General features: G+C 35.3%; 1 protein-coding gene across 1 annotated transcript in view; it reads left to right on the top strand.

The window, feature by feature from the left end:
* The window catches only part of NR2C1 (nuclear receptor subfamily 2 group C member 1), a 49038-nt gene that overhangs the window by 18052 nt on the left and 13984 nt on the right, over positions 1-17002 (top strand). Inside the window, exons 8-10 of the mRNA XM_012775288.3 lie at positions 1593-1777; positions 4590-4755; positions 11273-11394. Coding sequence (XP_012630742.1) covers positions 1593-1777; positions 4590-4755; positions 11273-11394 — 473 coding nt within the window. The remainder of the gene's footprint in view (positions 1-1592; positions 1778-4589; positions 4756-11272; positions 11395-17002) is intronic.

Genomic DNA, 17002 nt, shown 5'->3' on the forward strand with positions numbered 1-17002 from the left:
GTGGGAGGATCACTAAGTTCAGGAGTTTCAGACCAGCCTAAGTAAGAGCAAGACCCCATCTCTACAAAAAAAGGAAAAAATTAGCCAGGCATGGTGGCTCACATCTATAGTCCCAGCTACTTGGAAGGCTGAGGAGGCAGGAGGTTGCTTGAGCCCAGGAATTTGAGGTTGCTGTAAGCTATACCGACGCCACCCACTAGCCTGGGTGACAGAGACTCTTATTTCAAAAATAGACAAAAAAAAAATTAATAGAAGAAAATGTCATTAAGGGATTGTGTCAATAGGAAATAGAAGACAACTTGAAAGTCTACTCATTAGGTTAGGATGGGAAAGCATTAAAAAAATAAATTATTAAATAAAATCAAATATATAAAACATCAGATACTTAAAAATGTATGAATTTAAAATGATAGAAAAACAGATCTGTTATCATTAGAGGTTGCTAGGCCATCAGCTTGCTCTGAAAATTGATTACTAAATACAAGAAAAATCAAGCACTTATCTGCCTTCCCCATACACATTTTATTGCTGGATAATGGAAGAGTTAACGAAAGAAAATGTTTTTTATAAAAGAATTGTGGCTGATGCACAAAGAATATATACGTTATTAACAGATGTAAAAAATGAAGTCAAATAGGAAATGCAGTATGCAGTGTAACAAAATACCAATATCTCAACAACAGAGATTTTTCTACTCCAGCAAGAAAAAAAGTGAAAAGAATATGGGCATCTGATCAATTTCTTTTTATTTTTGTGTTCAACACAGTGGCTGATATTTAATTAACACAGTACCTAGTAAAAGTTGTTATCATTGAAGTCTCTTCAATAATACATTTGCCTTTTTCCCACTTTTCACTAATCTTTTCATTCTATTTAAGTTTATAGTTTATATAATAAGTTTTAGAAATTACCATAATATCAGAATTTTAATGCTGAGAAGAACTTGAAAGATTGTCTAATTTAATTTCTCTTTGTAGAGGAAGTGGCTTGACATGGATAAATTAGCCATTAAGTACAATTTGAGGTTTAAAGTAACTTTTATATAAACATTTCTTAAGAAATATACCTGATTTTTTTTTTTTTTTTTTTTTTTGAGACAGAGTCTCACTTTAGCCCGGGCTACAGTGAATGCTGTAGCCTTAGCCTAGCTCACAGCAACCTCAAACTTCTAGTCTCAAGTGATCCTCCTGCCTCAGCCTCCTGAGTAGCTGGGACTACAGGTGTAAGTCACCACGCATGGCTAATTTTTTAGTTGACTGGCTAATTTTTTTTCTATTTTTAGTAGAGACAGAGTCTGACTCTTGCTCAGGCTGGTCTTGAACTCCTGACCTCAAGCAATCCTTCCGCCCGGCCTCCCAGAGTGCTAGGATTACAGGCGTGAGCCACTGCACCTGGCCATGCCTGATACTTTTAAACTGTATTTTTCTCAAGAAATTTTTGAAAGCTCAGAGATCTTTGATTTTATATTCTAGGTTTCATTTATCATACTTTACTTTTCTTTCAGCATTTCATAATCTAGATTGGATATTTCAGATTTAAAAATATACTGATACCAATTTGCAGAATTTTAATATCCCCTTTTTTTTTTAAAGGCTGAATCATGTCAGGGAGATTTAAGTACATTGGCCAGTGTGGTTACATCATTAGCAAATCTTGGAAAAACTAAAGATCTTTCTCAAAGTAGTAATGAAATGTCTATGATTGAAAACTTAAGCAATGGTGATACCTCTTTGTGTGAATTTCATCAAGAAATGCAGACCAGTGGTGATGTTTCAAGGTAAGGTCTATTTGATCTTAAGTGTCCTTTTGTTTAAGTGTCTCTTTGTATTTCTTAGAATATTTTTATGTTACATACTATTTATAGAAGTTTCAGAAAACAAGTACAAGTTGATTATCCCTTATCCAAAATACTTGAGACCAAAAGTATCAGATTTTGGATTTTTTCAGATTTTGGAATATTTGCATTACCTTGTGGGTATCTTGCAGACCTTTTTGACATTTTCAACAATATTTTTACACCACAGAGCAGAAAACAAGCAGAAAACACAGTGAGTAATACATGTAGGTCTTGGCTTCTTATGGGGTACCGTGGAGAACCTTCCTTCCATTGGCACATCTGGCGTGTATACATGCCATTTGTATCACCTTCTGTGTGTATGCTTGCATGAAGAAATCTAGGTGTGCACAAAAAAATGCATATCTTAGGTGAACGGCCCTGGAAGGGTCTTTTTTCCCTTGGGGATGCTGAATAAACTATGTTTTTTGCACCTGTGTTATGACTACAACCCATCACATGCAGTGATATGTGGAACTTCTCACTTATGGCATCATGTTGGTGCTCAAAAAGTTTTAGATTTTGGAGCATTTAAGATTTTAGAATTGTTATGCTCAACCTGTATTTCTATTGAACTTAGAAAATTTAAGACAGTAAGTTTTAACTAAAAAACTTCATTTAGTATAAAATGTCTAACAGGTTACATTATAAATAACAAGATCAGTAAATGAATATTATAAGATTAGAAATATAGTCTTAAAATTTAGGATTTTTTTTTTCCTTTAAAGAATGTAATTTGGGGCCGGGCATGGTGGCTCACGCTTGTAATCCTAGCACTCTGGGAGGCTGAGGTGGGTGGATCGTTTGAGCTCAGGAGTTCGAGACCAGCCTGAGGAAGAGCGAGACCCTGTCTCTACTAAAAATAGAAAAATTATCTGGACAACTAAAACTATATATAGAAAAAATTAGCCAGGCGTGATAGCATATGCCTGTAGTCCCAGCTATTCGGAAGGCTGAAGCAGTAGGATCTCTGGAGCCCATGAGTTTGAGGTTGCTGTGAGCCAGGCTGACGCCTCGGCACTCTTGCTCAGGCAACAGAACCAGACTCTGTCTCAAAAAAAAAAAAAAAAATAGGACATAAGAACCAAATTTATTCAGGCTTTTCACATGTATCTGTTTATCGTTTAAAACAGGGATCCTCAAACTTTTTAAACAGGGGGCCAGTTCACTGTCCCTCAGACTGTTGGAGGGCTGGACTACAGTTTAAAAAAAACTATGAACAAATTCTTATGCACGCTGCACATATCTTATTTTGAAGTAAAAAACAAACAGGCAAAAACACCCGCATGTGGCCCGTGGGCTGTAGTTTGAGGATGCCTGATTTAAAATAATTGAACAAGCCAGGCATAGTAGCTCATGCCTATAGTCTCAGTTACTCGGGAGGCAGAGGCTAGCAGAGTGCTTGAGCCTAGGAGTTTAAGACCAGCCTGGACAACATAGCAAGACCCTATCTCAAAAAAAAGAAAAGGAAAATATAACAAATGCTTTGTTGAGCATGAGATTTTAAGGAACTCTAGAAGGCCTATCATTGAAAAACATGAGGATCTATTTTGAATAATTATTTGCTAACATTGATTAATTATTATTCTAGTCTCAGATTCCTACAGGTTAGATTGAGCTATGTACCCACAAGTTTAAAAATATTCTCTAAATTTTTAAATAAAATTAAGACCTAACTTTGTATTGAGTACCATACAATAAAGTCAAATTTTCCCTCTTTTTCTTTCTAAATAACTTCTATATATAAGATAAATGGACTGATAACCTTGGCGTATCAAATATTTAACTTTTTTTTTTTTTTTTTTTTTTTTTTTTTTTTGAGACAGAGTCTCGCTTGTTGCCCAGGCTAGAGTGAGTGCCGTGGCGTCAGCCTAGCTCACAGCAACCTCAAACTCCTGGGCTCAAGCAATCCTTCTGCCTCAGCCTCCCGAGGAGCTGGGACTACAGGCATGCGCCACCATGCCCGGCTAATTTTTTTCTATATATATTAGTTGGCCAATTAGTTTCTTTCTATTTATAGTAGAGACGGGGTCTCGCTCTTGCTCAGGCTGGTTTCGAACTCCCGACCTCGAGCAATCCGCCCGCCTCGGCCTCCCAGAGAGCTAGGATTACAGGCGTGAGCCACCGCGCCCGGCCCAAATATTTAACTTTTAAAGGCATATTTTTATATCAAAGCCTAAGGATTTTTCTCCCCTTTGCTTATATAAGATTTTTAAAAGAGACTTCAATTCCCTGGATTATTATGATAATCTAGTATTTCATACTATGCATATGAAGTTCAATTTGTTGCTTTTGGAGAGAGTTGTAGATGTTGCTGAAATAGAATGCTCAGTGATACACCAAAGTTTTATTTTCTAAACTTTTCTTTAGGCTTTTTTTTTAGACAGAGTCTCACTTTCCTGGACTAGTGTGCCATGGTGTCAGCCTATCTCACAGCAACCTCAAACTCCTAGGCTCAAACAATCCTCCTGATTCAGCCTCCACAGTAGCTGGGACTACAGGCGCATGCCACCACACCCAGCTAATTTTTTCTATTTTTAATAGAAAGAGTGAGGGGGTCTCACTCTTGCTCAGCCTTGTCTCGAACTTCTGAGTTCAAGGGATTCTTCCGCCTTGGGCTCCCAAAGTGCTAGGATTACAAATGTGAGCCACCGCGCCTGGCCTAGGCTTAAATCTGAAATCCAGAATTTTGTGTGGAATTTTCATTTTATTGTGGAGATTGGCCAAGTTCACAGCTTCTGATGTCTCCTTATAGGGCATTTGATACTCTCGCAAAAGCATTGAATCCTGGAGAAAGCACAACCTGTCAGAGCTCAGTAGAGGGCATGGAAGGAAATGTACACCTGTTTGCTGGAGATTCAAGCATAAATTGCATGGAAAAAGAGGGGCCGCTTCTCAGCGATTCACATGTAGCTTTCAGGGTATTTCTCTATATTTTTTTAACTTTTATATTATCATTTGATTTTGATCTTCCCTTCAATAATCAAAGTATATTTGTGCTTTTAAAGTCAGAAATATCCTTGATAGAATTTCAAAACAGCTAAATTATATGCTAGCTATATAAGGTAATGACTCAATAAAGGCATCCTGTTTATAAATCAGTTGTAATAGCAATTAGTGGGTTTAAGTCTATAAAAGTTGCCTGTTAGAACTATTTAAACACACCAGGTTTTGTTTTGTTTTTTTCCAGCTGAGTATGAACATATGGTTTTATTTTTTAAGTATTGGCATTCATGATGTGTTAAATGCACACTGCTTTTGTTCAGTGCTTAGCTACTACTTGTAGTGTAAATTGATTTTAAGACCCAGATATTTCTCACAGCCACTTTAGGTCAAAAAAAAAAGAAGAAAAAATAAAAAAAAAAAAAAGACCCAGATATTTACCATAATAACGACCAAAAACTCCATTTGTTATGTATCGCCCTAATAGGCTAGCTTTCAGCATTATTATAAGACCTATAAACTATTTAATACATTTTAACTATTGGTTTTTAACCATTTTGGAGAAAATACATTTGTAATTTATTGTGTCCCCTAAATATATTTATTTATGATGGAAACAATACATGTAGAAGACTAGAAAAGCACGTTCTGCTATTTGATTTGTCATTCAAATAATGTTTGGACCGGAGCTTGGATATAGTCACTACTGAGACCCTATGTTAAGAACCTATTGTTTTGACCCGTCCATTTTAACCACTCTTTGCAAGATGTATACAGTTATTGAATGTATATAGGAAATTTCAGTTAATAATATATAGCAATCCTAGAATGCCTAAGGGCATTTTACTATCATAAAATTTCCTGAATTTCTTAAGAAAATATGCATAGTTAGCAAATAAATATGTGTATATGGGTAGAAATAACACGAAATAAATGTAACATTGGCCGAACTTGCATGTAATAATATTTGTATTTATAAAATTTGACCTGAAAACTCAGTGACTAAATAATTGATGTAATTAGATATAGTCAATAAATTATATCAGTAAAAAAATTTTTATGTAACATTTTATTAAAGATAACTTACATAAAAAAAGAGAAATGTTTTATCTGTACTGTATAGAAAAACTTTTTATGGAAACTATTAGAAAAAGTAATTGGAATAATTAGTGTCATCCTTAAGAATTATGGTAGGATCTATGGACAACAGTGGAGCAAGGCAAACTTTATTTTCCCCATTGTTCCAAAAAGGCATTCTTTTGTTTTCCTAGTTTTGTTTTCTGCCTTTGGATTTAAATAGGAGGAAGGATAAAATGAGATAGATGTAGGAAGAGGACCAATTATAAGGAAAAAGGACAGAGTACTCTTTAGAAAGAAGTAGTACACCTTTTTTATTGTTGATGTTGGTCCTCAACATTTTTGATTCCGGTTGAAATGTTTTGGCAAGATGAATTAGGTAAAGTAGACCCTTTTTTTCCTTCTGGAATTGAGTGTTTTCATTCCACCTTTGATCTCCTTTGCTCTGGGTATCCTCAGAGTCAGCACTATAAAGTTTCTTTCTTTCCTGAAAAGAACAGCTCTTTCCCTGATTCTTGTTTCCAGCCCTGTGAAGTCAAGAGTTTTACTCTTCAGTGATTTCCCTGCTTAGTTCCTAGAGCCTGGTAGTTTCATGGTTAGTTCTTTCATTGAGGTTTTCTAGTAATGGTTTTTTTTTTTTTTTTTTTTTTTTTTTTTTTGAGACAGAGTCTCGCTTTGTTGCCCAGGCTAGAGTGAGTGCCGTGGCGTCAGCCTAGCTCACAGCAACCTCAAACTCCTGGGCTCGAGTGATCCTTCTGCCTCAGCCTCCCGGGTAGCTGGGACTACAGGCATGCGCCACCATGCCCGGCTAATTTTTTTTTTTATATATATATCAGTTGGCCAATTAATTTCTTTCTATTTATAGTAGAGACGGGGTCTCGCTCTTGCTCAGGCTGGTTTTGAACTCCTGACCTTGAGCAATCCGCCCGCCTCAGCCTCCCAGAGTGCTAGGATTACAGGCGTGAGCCACAGCACCCGGCCTCTAGTAATGGTTTTTTAAGACCTGACATCTTTAATCAGATAACTCAATCCTGTCTTTAATTGCTAAGCTGAATAGCATTTTGTTTCTCTGTTGCATTTTTATGTCCCCTGTAGTTTGCAGCACATTTTCACATACATTCTTTTATTTGAGCCTTATCACATTCTGTTGAAGAGGTTAGAATTTTTATTCTCATTTTGTGTCTGAAAAAAGAAATTTAGAGATTTTCAGTGTCTTGTTTAAAGCAATCTAGGTAGTAAGGAGAAACAGTCTAATAATGAAACTTGAAATTTCATTCTGAAAAATTAAGGACAATAGCAATATTTAACTTTTTATTAAGCTTCAGAGTTTTTGGCATGGTTTCATATACCTTATTTCACTGGATTCTTAAAATTTCCTTATAAGGTAGACAGTATTCCCACTTTTGAAATAAGTATATGCAGCAGAAGTGAGGTAATTTCCAAAACTTGTTATTCTGTTGTGTTTATTTTCTCATTGTTAGAATCACAGTCCTAGTTTGCAACTTGAGGGTGGTCTTCATGCTGCTCATGTCTTGCTCCACCTCTATTCCATAGCTGAATCGTAACCATTCTATTACTTGAATTTCCCCCTTCCTCTTCATTTCCATTGCCATAATTTAGGTCTTTTAAAATTTTTCTTGAACTATTACAGTAATAGCTTTGCTTCCAGGCTGTCTTCTGTCTTATCCTGTGCACTGGTACCAGTGTGCGTGATGTTTGTTAAAAATCAGTCTAATATGTCACTCTGCTACTTATAAGCCTTTAATAGCTTCCCCTTTCCTGTGTGGGATTAAGTCCAGTCTCCATAACTTGATCTTTCAGGCCCCTCCACATTCTAATCCAATTGCCTATTGTTTCTCACACATGTCATTCTCTTTTTTAGCCCTTTCTGTAGCTCATTCAGTTTTCACTTTATTCTTGTACTGAGACAACAGCACTTAGCTGTGAACTTTCACTAAATGGTTACTGAATGTATGTACAATCTATGGGTCATACAAGTAATTAATAAAAAGTTGGAAGTAGAATCCAGGTCTCCTAACTCAAGTCAGATGATTTTTTTAAAAGCTGTGCCATGCAAGTTGTTACCAGAATTCAGTTATAGACAGATAATTGTAAAAGCAAGTAATAACTTCTAAAATAGGTTGGTCAGGTTTAGTTGTTGTCAGTACTATTTAAAAATTCAGCTCAACGTACTCAATGTTTTTAATTTGAAAAAATATGTATAATTCGATTTGTGAACCTAAAGTTCCACAGGCATTTGGGGGAAGCTTTAACATCTTTGTAGTAGAAGCTCACCTTCTCTAGGAAGAAATCTTTGTCATTTCAGTCTAAAACTGGTCCCCAGTCCCTAGGCTGCCGTCCACTGTTGGTCTGTGGCCTATTGGGAATTGGGTTGCCCATCACCATCTGAGCTCCAAACCGTACCCCACCTACCCATGACACCCTACCCTCTCACTCCCAATCTGAGTAAAAATTGTCTTCCATGAAACCAGTCCCTGGTGCCAAAAAGGCTGGGGACCACTGGTCTTAAAGACTTGTTGAATGGATTATTGTTTCTTTAGCTTTCTGATTCATGTTAGGAGGTGTACTAAATATGTAAAAATGACAAATTATGAAACATTTCCTCTCTAAAATAATGCAACATGTTGTAGTTAGCATTTTAAATAATAAGTTCCTTTCATGTGTATGACAGATTATTTCATTTTATGATTAAATCAGCAGAAAGGTTTTAGCTGCCGCCATTGTTATATGAATCAAAGCCATTATATCCAATTTTTACATGTTATAAGTATTTTATTAATTAACAGGCAATTTAAAACTATTTTGCAAAGGATATTCTTTTATGTTGTTGTTTTGTAACTTATCCCTTGGCCTTGAAACCAGTAATTATTGATAATTCCCCTAATTTTTCCAGCTTTTTTTTTTTTTTTTTTGCCTACTCACCTTGGGCAATTCTGAAAATGTTCCCAAGTTTTTTTAATATATATATACTCTTATGTAGAAACAGTTGCAATCCTAATAATTACATTTAATGTTTGATATTTGCTTGCCTACAGTTCTCTTAGGAATTATCTTAAATAATTATATTTTAATTTACTACTCTAGTAGGCATTTAAAAATTTTTTCATCTCCATTTGTGGAATTTCAACTGTTGTTTTATTACTTGGCACCATTTATAGATAGATAAACCATTTGTGGCTAATACTGAACAAAGGCAGTTTTTTGTTTTTTACATTATCTAACATTTCTAGACAACTTTTATATCATTTTGATGAAAACCTTTTGATCTTGTTGACATAGATACCTTTAGAATCTGATGAAAGTTTTATGTGTGTGTGTATATATATATGTTTGTATTCATCACCCAGAAAAATATATATATGCACATCCACCTACCTTACCCCAGAGGTAGCCACTGTTAACTGTGTAGTGTGTTTCCTCCTGTCCTTTTTATGTATGTGTAGATATAGATATACACACACTATACATGTTATTTAACATAAATTGAATTATCTACATACTATTTTGCCATTTGTTTCCACTGTGATGTCTGTGAGATGTTTTTTCTATGCCATTACATCTCATTTATCTTACTAATTTTAATGTTTACAGGGTATTCTATAACATGGATTATTCTTTTCCCTTGTGATGGAAATGTGTATCATTGTAAGCTTTTAATTTCACTATTAGAAGTATGATTACAATGGACATCCTTATATATTTCTTTTGTGCACGTGTACAAGTATTTTGCTGGAATAGAGATTTAGTAGTGGTATTATTAGGTCACAGAGTATACTTATTTTTTAAATTTTGGTAGATAACAACCAAATTGCTCTCCAGTTTACCCACCCTCAGTAGTGTGTGTGTACTTTTTTCTCTGTCCTCGCTATACTTGATACTATTGATCATTTCAGTAATTAAAAAGTAGAGGCTAGGCACAGTAGCTCACACCTGTATCCCTAGCACTTTGAGAGACCAAGGTGGGAGGATCACTTGAGCCCAGGAGTTCAATACCAACCTGAACAACATACGAGACTCTGTCTCTACAAAAAATAGAAAAATTAGCCGGGCATGGTGGCATGTGCCTGTAGTCCCAGCTACTTGGGAGGCTGAGGCAGGAGGATCACTGGAGCCCAGGAATCTGAGGTTGCACTGAAGTAATGATGCCACTGGACTTGTGCCCAGGCAACAGAGCGAGACCCTGTCTCCAAAAAAAAGTACATAAAAAATGTTTCTTGCCGGGCGTGGTGGCTCACGCCTGTAATCCTAGCACTCTGGGAGGCCGAGGTGGGCGGATTGCTCGAGGTCAGGAGTTCGAAACCAGCCTGAGCAAGACCCCGTCTCTACTAAAAATAGAAAGAAATTAATTGACCAACTAAAAAATATATATACTAAATATTAGCCGGGCATGGTGGTGCATGCCTGTAGTCCCAGCTACTTGGGAGGCTGAGGCAGGAGGATCACTTGAGCCCAGGAGTTTGAGGTTGCTGTGAGCTAGGCTGACGCCACGGCACTCACTCTAGCCTGGGCAACAAAGTGAGACTCTGTCTCAAAAAAAAAAATATATATATATATATGTTTCTTATAGGTGAAATTACATTTATTTGTGGTAGTAAAAATTTTCTTTGAAAGATTTCCAAAAATTATTTTAAAAGTGTTTTCATGTAGGATGTTTATTTTCAATAGTGGTCAAACATTTTGAAGAACTGCTTAAGGTCAGCAATACACACTGATAACCTGCAAGTGGTATGTCCACAAACATATTTTATCTGTAGAATATTTTTTAAAATGCTTTTTTATTCAGTACCAATTTTTGCAAAGAACATACTCTTTGAAAAATTGAAAGAGCTGGCAGTGCTGAGCCCAAATTTCCATATGTTTTCATTATGCTAAGTTCAAGTCAGGGTTTTATCTGGGAATATGCTCTCCCCAGTTGGTACCAGAAAGCCTATTTCACTCTTTGCTCTCTTGGCCCTGTAAGTATTTGAATTTGTTAACCTTATAGCCCAAATGAAGGGAATAGTTAGCATACAGGATTTCTCCTTAAACTAAATTTGTTGCATGCCATTGTTAATGGACAGAGGGGGAAGGAGGGAAGGTAAAAACACGTTCTTAGACCAAGACAGGAAGTAACTTTTAAAAACACAACCAGATGATATTATGGTTGGTATTTATTAAGTGAGATTCTACTTGTCTGAATATTGCTTTGTTATAACTATGGTCTGCTTATTTATTCTAAGCCCTGTTGTTAGCTATAAAATCCAATGACTTGGATTATTTTAAGATTCGCCTTTTTTGTGAATAATTTACATTCATATAATATTTGATGTGTTATGTTTACATTCAACTTTTTCAAAGAAATAGTAATTTAGAACTTTCAGTCACAAGATAATTTACCTAAATCCCTGTTCATACTAGCTCACCATGCCTTCTCCTATGCCTGAATACCTGAATGTGCACTACATTGGGGAGTCTGCCTCCAGACTGCTGTTCTTATCAATGCACTGGGCACTTTCGATTCCTTCTTTCCAGGCTCTAGGGTGAGTGTTTTGAAGTCCTTGAATATAAACGTGATTTTGTAGCACAAATGTACATTAAGCAAGAACTTTTATTTTGGGAGGATTTGCATTAAAGGAAAAAATGATATAACTATCATTTCAAGTTGTGTCATTTATATATGAAGCAATCAGATGAAATGGAAAATGGTCTACTATAAGAAACCCAAGCTTCACCTAAAGTTTGTTAAATTTATTTAGATTGCTTTAAAGTAACTGGTTTAAAAGTGCAAGACAGTGGAAAAAGTTAAGCCCACAGAATGTTTTTATTCACCTCATAGGAGCCTACTCACCAATATGGTTTTGTATACAATTCACTTTTATGTCCTGTACATCTGTTCTCCCATTTGCCAAATAGGAATAATAACTGCCCATCCCTTATTCTTAGAGACTATTTTGAATATAACTAAGAAACATCTGAGTCCTGACTGTAAAAGGCATACAGAGAATTGAATAAAGGCAGATTCAATATTATAATTTGGCTTTTTAATCAGTGTTAGGTGTACCATGCATTAAATCATGTACTCATATTACCACTGCATAGACTAAAAGACTGATTTAGAATGGTTAACCTTTAAAATTATTGTTAGCCTTTTCTCTTAAAATAACATTCAGCTTTCAGAATTTCTCCAGTATGTTTTTTAGAAAAAATTAAAGTACAATGTAAATTTACATATTAGCATTTTATTAATTTTAAAGGATTAAGTATAGTTTGCTAAACTTGTAACTGGCATACTTATGCCTGAAAGCCTATTTTTCTTAATAGGCTATCAATTATCGTAGTAAAACAACAAAAGGAAGGAAATTTGGGGAATGATTTGAACTGTGAATTATTCTCAACACCAGTGATCTTAAATACTTCTGTTAAATTGAGTGTTATTATCCTATGGAAATAATTCAGATGTTGAAGAAACCAAAAATAAAGCTTGAGGAGGCTTCTGGTTATAAAATAATGAATTTTATATTGGCAGCCACATTTCCCAGTGATCTGTATTGAAAATCAGTTTCAATGTAACAGCCACAGGATTCTTTGTAATTAGAATAACTATTGATCTAGCAATCAAGGCTATTAACTGCTACACAAACTCTTCTTATGCCTGTCTAGATAATTTATAGATCTTATTTATATGTCGACCTAATCAGATGGATGAGGACTAAGTGCTAATGATGGAGAAATTCTATTATACGGAAATAAAAGCTATTCTAAATCTAGAAATTGCCATTGGTTGCACTTTCATCTCTAAATACAAGAGTTGGTAACAAAGGCCTGATTTTACAGAGAGATACAGTTAAGCAACATTAATCATTATCTAAAAGTCAGGTTTGTTTTGATCACTTACTTCAATCAAAAGGTTTGTACCATTTGTATTTTATAAGGCTTCCGTATTTTACAATAGTGTTGACTTTTCTGTTTAAGATTCATAGTTTCAATACTTAGAGGAATTCAGTTGTTGGATTTAAATTCTTCCTATATAATGTAACTAAGTGACTATATTAGTAATGGTAGATTCTGTTGGAGGGGTAGTGGAGGGTACTTGGCATGATTATGCTAAGCACAAAAGTTGAATCTTCTAAAATGCCACTGAAACAAATGTAATGCTTGTTATAACTTTGTGAGTTTATTCCATATCACTGATCATTTTTCCCTGAGGGCCAGTGCCTTCAGTATCTCCAGGTGGCTCAAAAGTCATATTTTTTTAATCAAAATAAATAATATAAACAATGATCTAATCTCTAATTGTAAGTCCTATATACATATTTTTTAATTAAAAAAATTTCAAAAATATTTGCTTTTATTTTTTTTTGCAATTATAGTACTTTGAGTTGCTGTTTTGATACATATTTTTATGAACATTAACAATATATACAGTCTTCATTCTTTTAGAAACTTTCTTATTAAAGGAGGCTTGCAGTTTTTCTTTCCTAACTTAATGAACTTTTTAAAGACATCTTAACAACAAAGCTAGCTATATTATGAGGGTTTTAGGGTTTGGGTTTTAGATGAAAATGTAAGTATCTTTCTGTAATTGATCTGTACAATTAGCTTTTTCACTTTTTCTTTGAAAACAAAATAACCCAATAGTTTATTCCTCTGTTAGCCCTTAAATCTTTTTTCCTTAGTAATAATTTTGGTGTTGCTCATCCTCTACGTTGATACTCTTTAACTTTTTCTCTGAGCCTTCCCAACAATTTCAAGGTACTTTATTAAGAAGAGGTATGCAACAGCTCTGATTTTTTTCAGTTATTTTTCCTTTCCTGTGTTCACTAGTTAATTACCTTGATTAGCTGTTTCCTCCTTAAAGCTTCAGAGTCAGAGGTTAAGGTGAGAACTGAATCGCTTCTAACTTTTCCTTCATGTTTGCATTTAACTTTTTCCTCATGTTTAAAGTAGTACTGAAGTGTAGACCTATAAAGTAAAACCTCACCTTCCAAAGGTAATTAACCCCACTGTTAACAGTTTGGTGTCTTACCAGATTTTTTTCCATGCCTTATTTAATAAACAAATACATGTACATATTTATACATCCTATTCTTTGCCTTGCTCTTTACACTTATATTAAAGACTGCTTCCTATGTCAGCAGATGTAAATTTACTGTTTTTTAATGACCATCTAGTATTCCTTTTTTATAGATTTACTATAATTTACCTATTCATCCCTTATTAGTAGACATTTGGATTGTTGCTAGCTTTCTTTGTTATTATAGCCAATGCTATGATATGTGATACAGCATTTCATATATTTTTGCCTATTTTTGTTCATACAGTCATGTTGTCACAGGCATGCGTTACTTAATGACAGGGATACACTATGAAAAATTCATTGTTAGGTAATTCTGTCATTGTGCAAACATCATAGCATGTACTTACATAAACCTACATGGTACAACCTACTAATACACACCTAGGCTCCCAACCTAGGACAAACCTGTACAGCATGCTACTGTACTGAATATTGTAGGCAATTGTAACACAATGGTAAATATTTGTGTATCTAAACACAGAAAAGGTACAGTAAAAATATAGTATTATAATCTTATTGGTAATGCAGTGTGTCATTGATCAAAATATTATTATGTGGTGCATGACCATATTTCTTAAAAAAATTTTTTAAATAAGTAAATAAAATAGGTTCCTTTTTTTTTTTTGAGGCTGGTCTCAAACTCCTGAGCTCAAAACAATCTGCACGCCTTGGCCTGCCAGAGTGCTAGGATTACAGGCGTGAGCCACCGTGCCTGACCAATAAAATAGGTTCTTATAAGTGGAATTTCTGGATCTAAGAAGATGCGCATTTTCTTTGATTTTGTTTAAGATTTATATTCTTAAATATTTTCTTTATGGAGATTTTAAATTACTAATTTTCTTTGCATTTAAACTTCACTTTCAAATTGATTAATATCCAGTGTCTTATAGCAAGTAATTTTTCTCAGATAATAAAAAAGAGATCAGCCTGGAATTAAAATTTTTTTTTTTTTTTGAGACAGAGTCTCACTCTGTTGCCCAGGCTAGAGTGATTGCTGTGGCGTCAGCCTTGATCACAGCAACCTCAAACTCCTGGGCTCAGGTGATCCTCTTGCCTCAGCCTCCCGAGTAGCTGGGACTACAGGCATGCACCACCATGCCCGGCCAATTTTTTCTATATATATTAGTTGGCCAATTAATTTCTTTCTATTGTTAGTAGAGACGGGGGTCTCGCTCTTGCTCAGGCTGGTTTCGAACTCCTGACCTCGAGCAATCCACCTGCCTCGGCCTCCCAGAGTGCTAGGATTACAGGCGTGAGCCACCGCGCCCGTCCCGTGGAATTAAAATTTTACCTGAATAATTCCAAATGAGAAAAATTACTCTCTGTGACGTTTAAGTTGGCAATGTTAGCATTTGCTTCAGTATATTCAATTCTTTAATAAAATTTAATATCATAAAGAAGGCTATGATTCTTTTGTTGTTGTTTCATTTTCTTCCTTTTTTCTCTCTTTTTCTGTCTACCATTGATTTGAAGGTAGAAGGGCTATGATTCTTAATGAGTTGTTTTTTCTTAAATACACTGATTATCCTAATTTTGAAGGTTTATTAGGAAGAAAAAATTTAAGTACCATTCATCAGAATGTACATATTTCATTTCCTATCAGCATGTTCTTATCAACTTAAATCTCTTTGGAGAAAGAAAAGAATTCTTATAGTTTCATTATCTTATTTATAATAAAGTATACAGGTTTGGTTTAAAGACTGCTTAATTGTAAGGGCCCATGCTCACAGCTTTTCTAACTCTGTCTTTTCAAAGTTCTCACTTTTGCCTGTTCTGTATCTCCAAGACGAAAAATCATTTGTGGAGTTCTTCTGTATGCCATGTACTATACTATTTGCTGAGATACAGAAATGCATAAGGGAGTCTTTGCCTTCAGTGAGGATTTAATCTAGTATGGGAGACAGACCCTAAAACAGTAATTTAGGATACCATAAAATCATAGGTATAAAATATAAGTGTATAGGTGGCACCAAAGGGAAATGATTAACTATGTTAGAAGAGGAATGTGGTAAGATACTTATTTAAGAAAATGAGGCTGGGCGCAGTGGCTCACGCCTGTAATCCTAGCACTCTGGGAGGCCGAGGCGGGCGGATTGCTCGAGGTCAGGAGTTCGAAACCAGCCTGAGCAAGAGAGAGACCCCGTCTCTACTAAAAATAGAAATTAATTGGCCAACTAATATATATAGAAAAAATCAGCCAGGCATGGTGGCGCATGCCTGTAGTCCCAGCTACTCGGGAGGCTAAGGCAGGAGGATCGCTTGAGCCCAGGAGTTTGAGGTTGCTGTGAGCTAGGCTGATTCCACGGCACTCACTCTAGCCTGGGCAACAAATCGAGACTCTGTCTCAAAAAAAAAAGAAAAAGAAAATGAACTCTGAGCTATATTTTAAGGGATTAATAGGTAATAACTGGGAAAACAAGGTAGGGAAAGAACATTCTGAGAAGATAGGATAGCATTTAGTAATTCAGTCAACAGTTTTATTTGAACATCTATTATATGCTCATGCTCACCTTAGCACATTTGCCCTTCTTCTTTCATCTTCCTGGAATACTATTCCTCTATATCATTTTTTTAAATTCTCTCCCATCTTTCTCTACTGAAATGACTCAAATGTCACCTCAGAAATGCCTTCTTTAACCACTTACCTGAGCCTCCCCCCATTTTCTGATGTATTGTCCTACTTTATAGTAATATAGAATTTTTATTACCTGAAAGTAACTTAGTATATATATAATCATATATATGTGTATATACTTTTTATGTAAAATACTTGAAATTATATGTTTCCCTTCTCTTTCATGAGGCAGAATTAATCTATCTTATTAATTGCTATTACTCTAGTGTCTAGGACGGTGCCTAGCATATACTTTTTTTTTTTTTGAGATGTGGTCTCACTGTGTTTCCCAGGCTGGAGTACAGTCGCTATTCACAGATATGATCATGGCACACTACAGCCACAGACTCCTGGCCTCAAGGGATCCTCTCACCTCAGCCTCCTGAGTAGCTGGGACTACAGGCATATGCCACTTCGCCCAGCTAATTCTTATATTTGCACCTCCTAATACCTCTAA

Source organism: Microcebus murinus, chromosome 10 (assembly GCF_040939455.1).
Source record: "Microcebus murinus isolate Inina chromosome 10, M.murinus_Inina_mat1.0, whole genome shotgun sequence".
NCBI lineage: Eukaryota > Metazoa > Chordata > Mammalia > Primates > Cheirogaleidae > Microcebus > Microcebus murinus.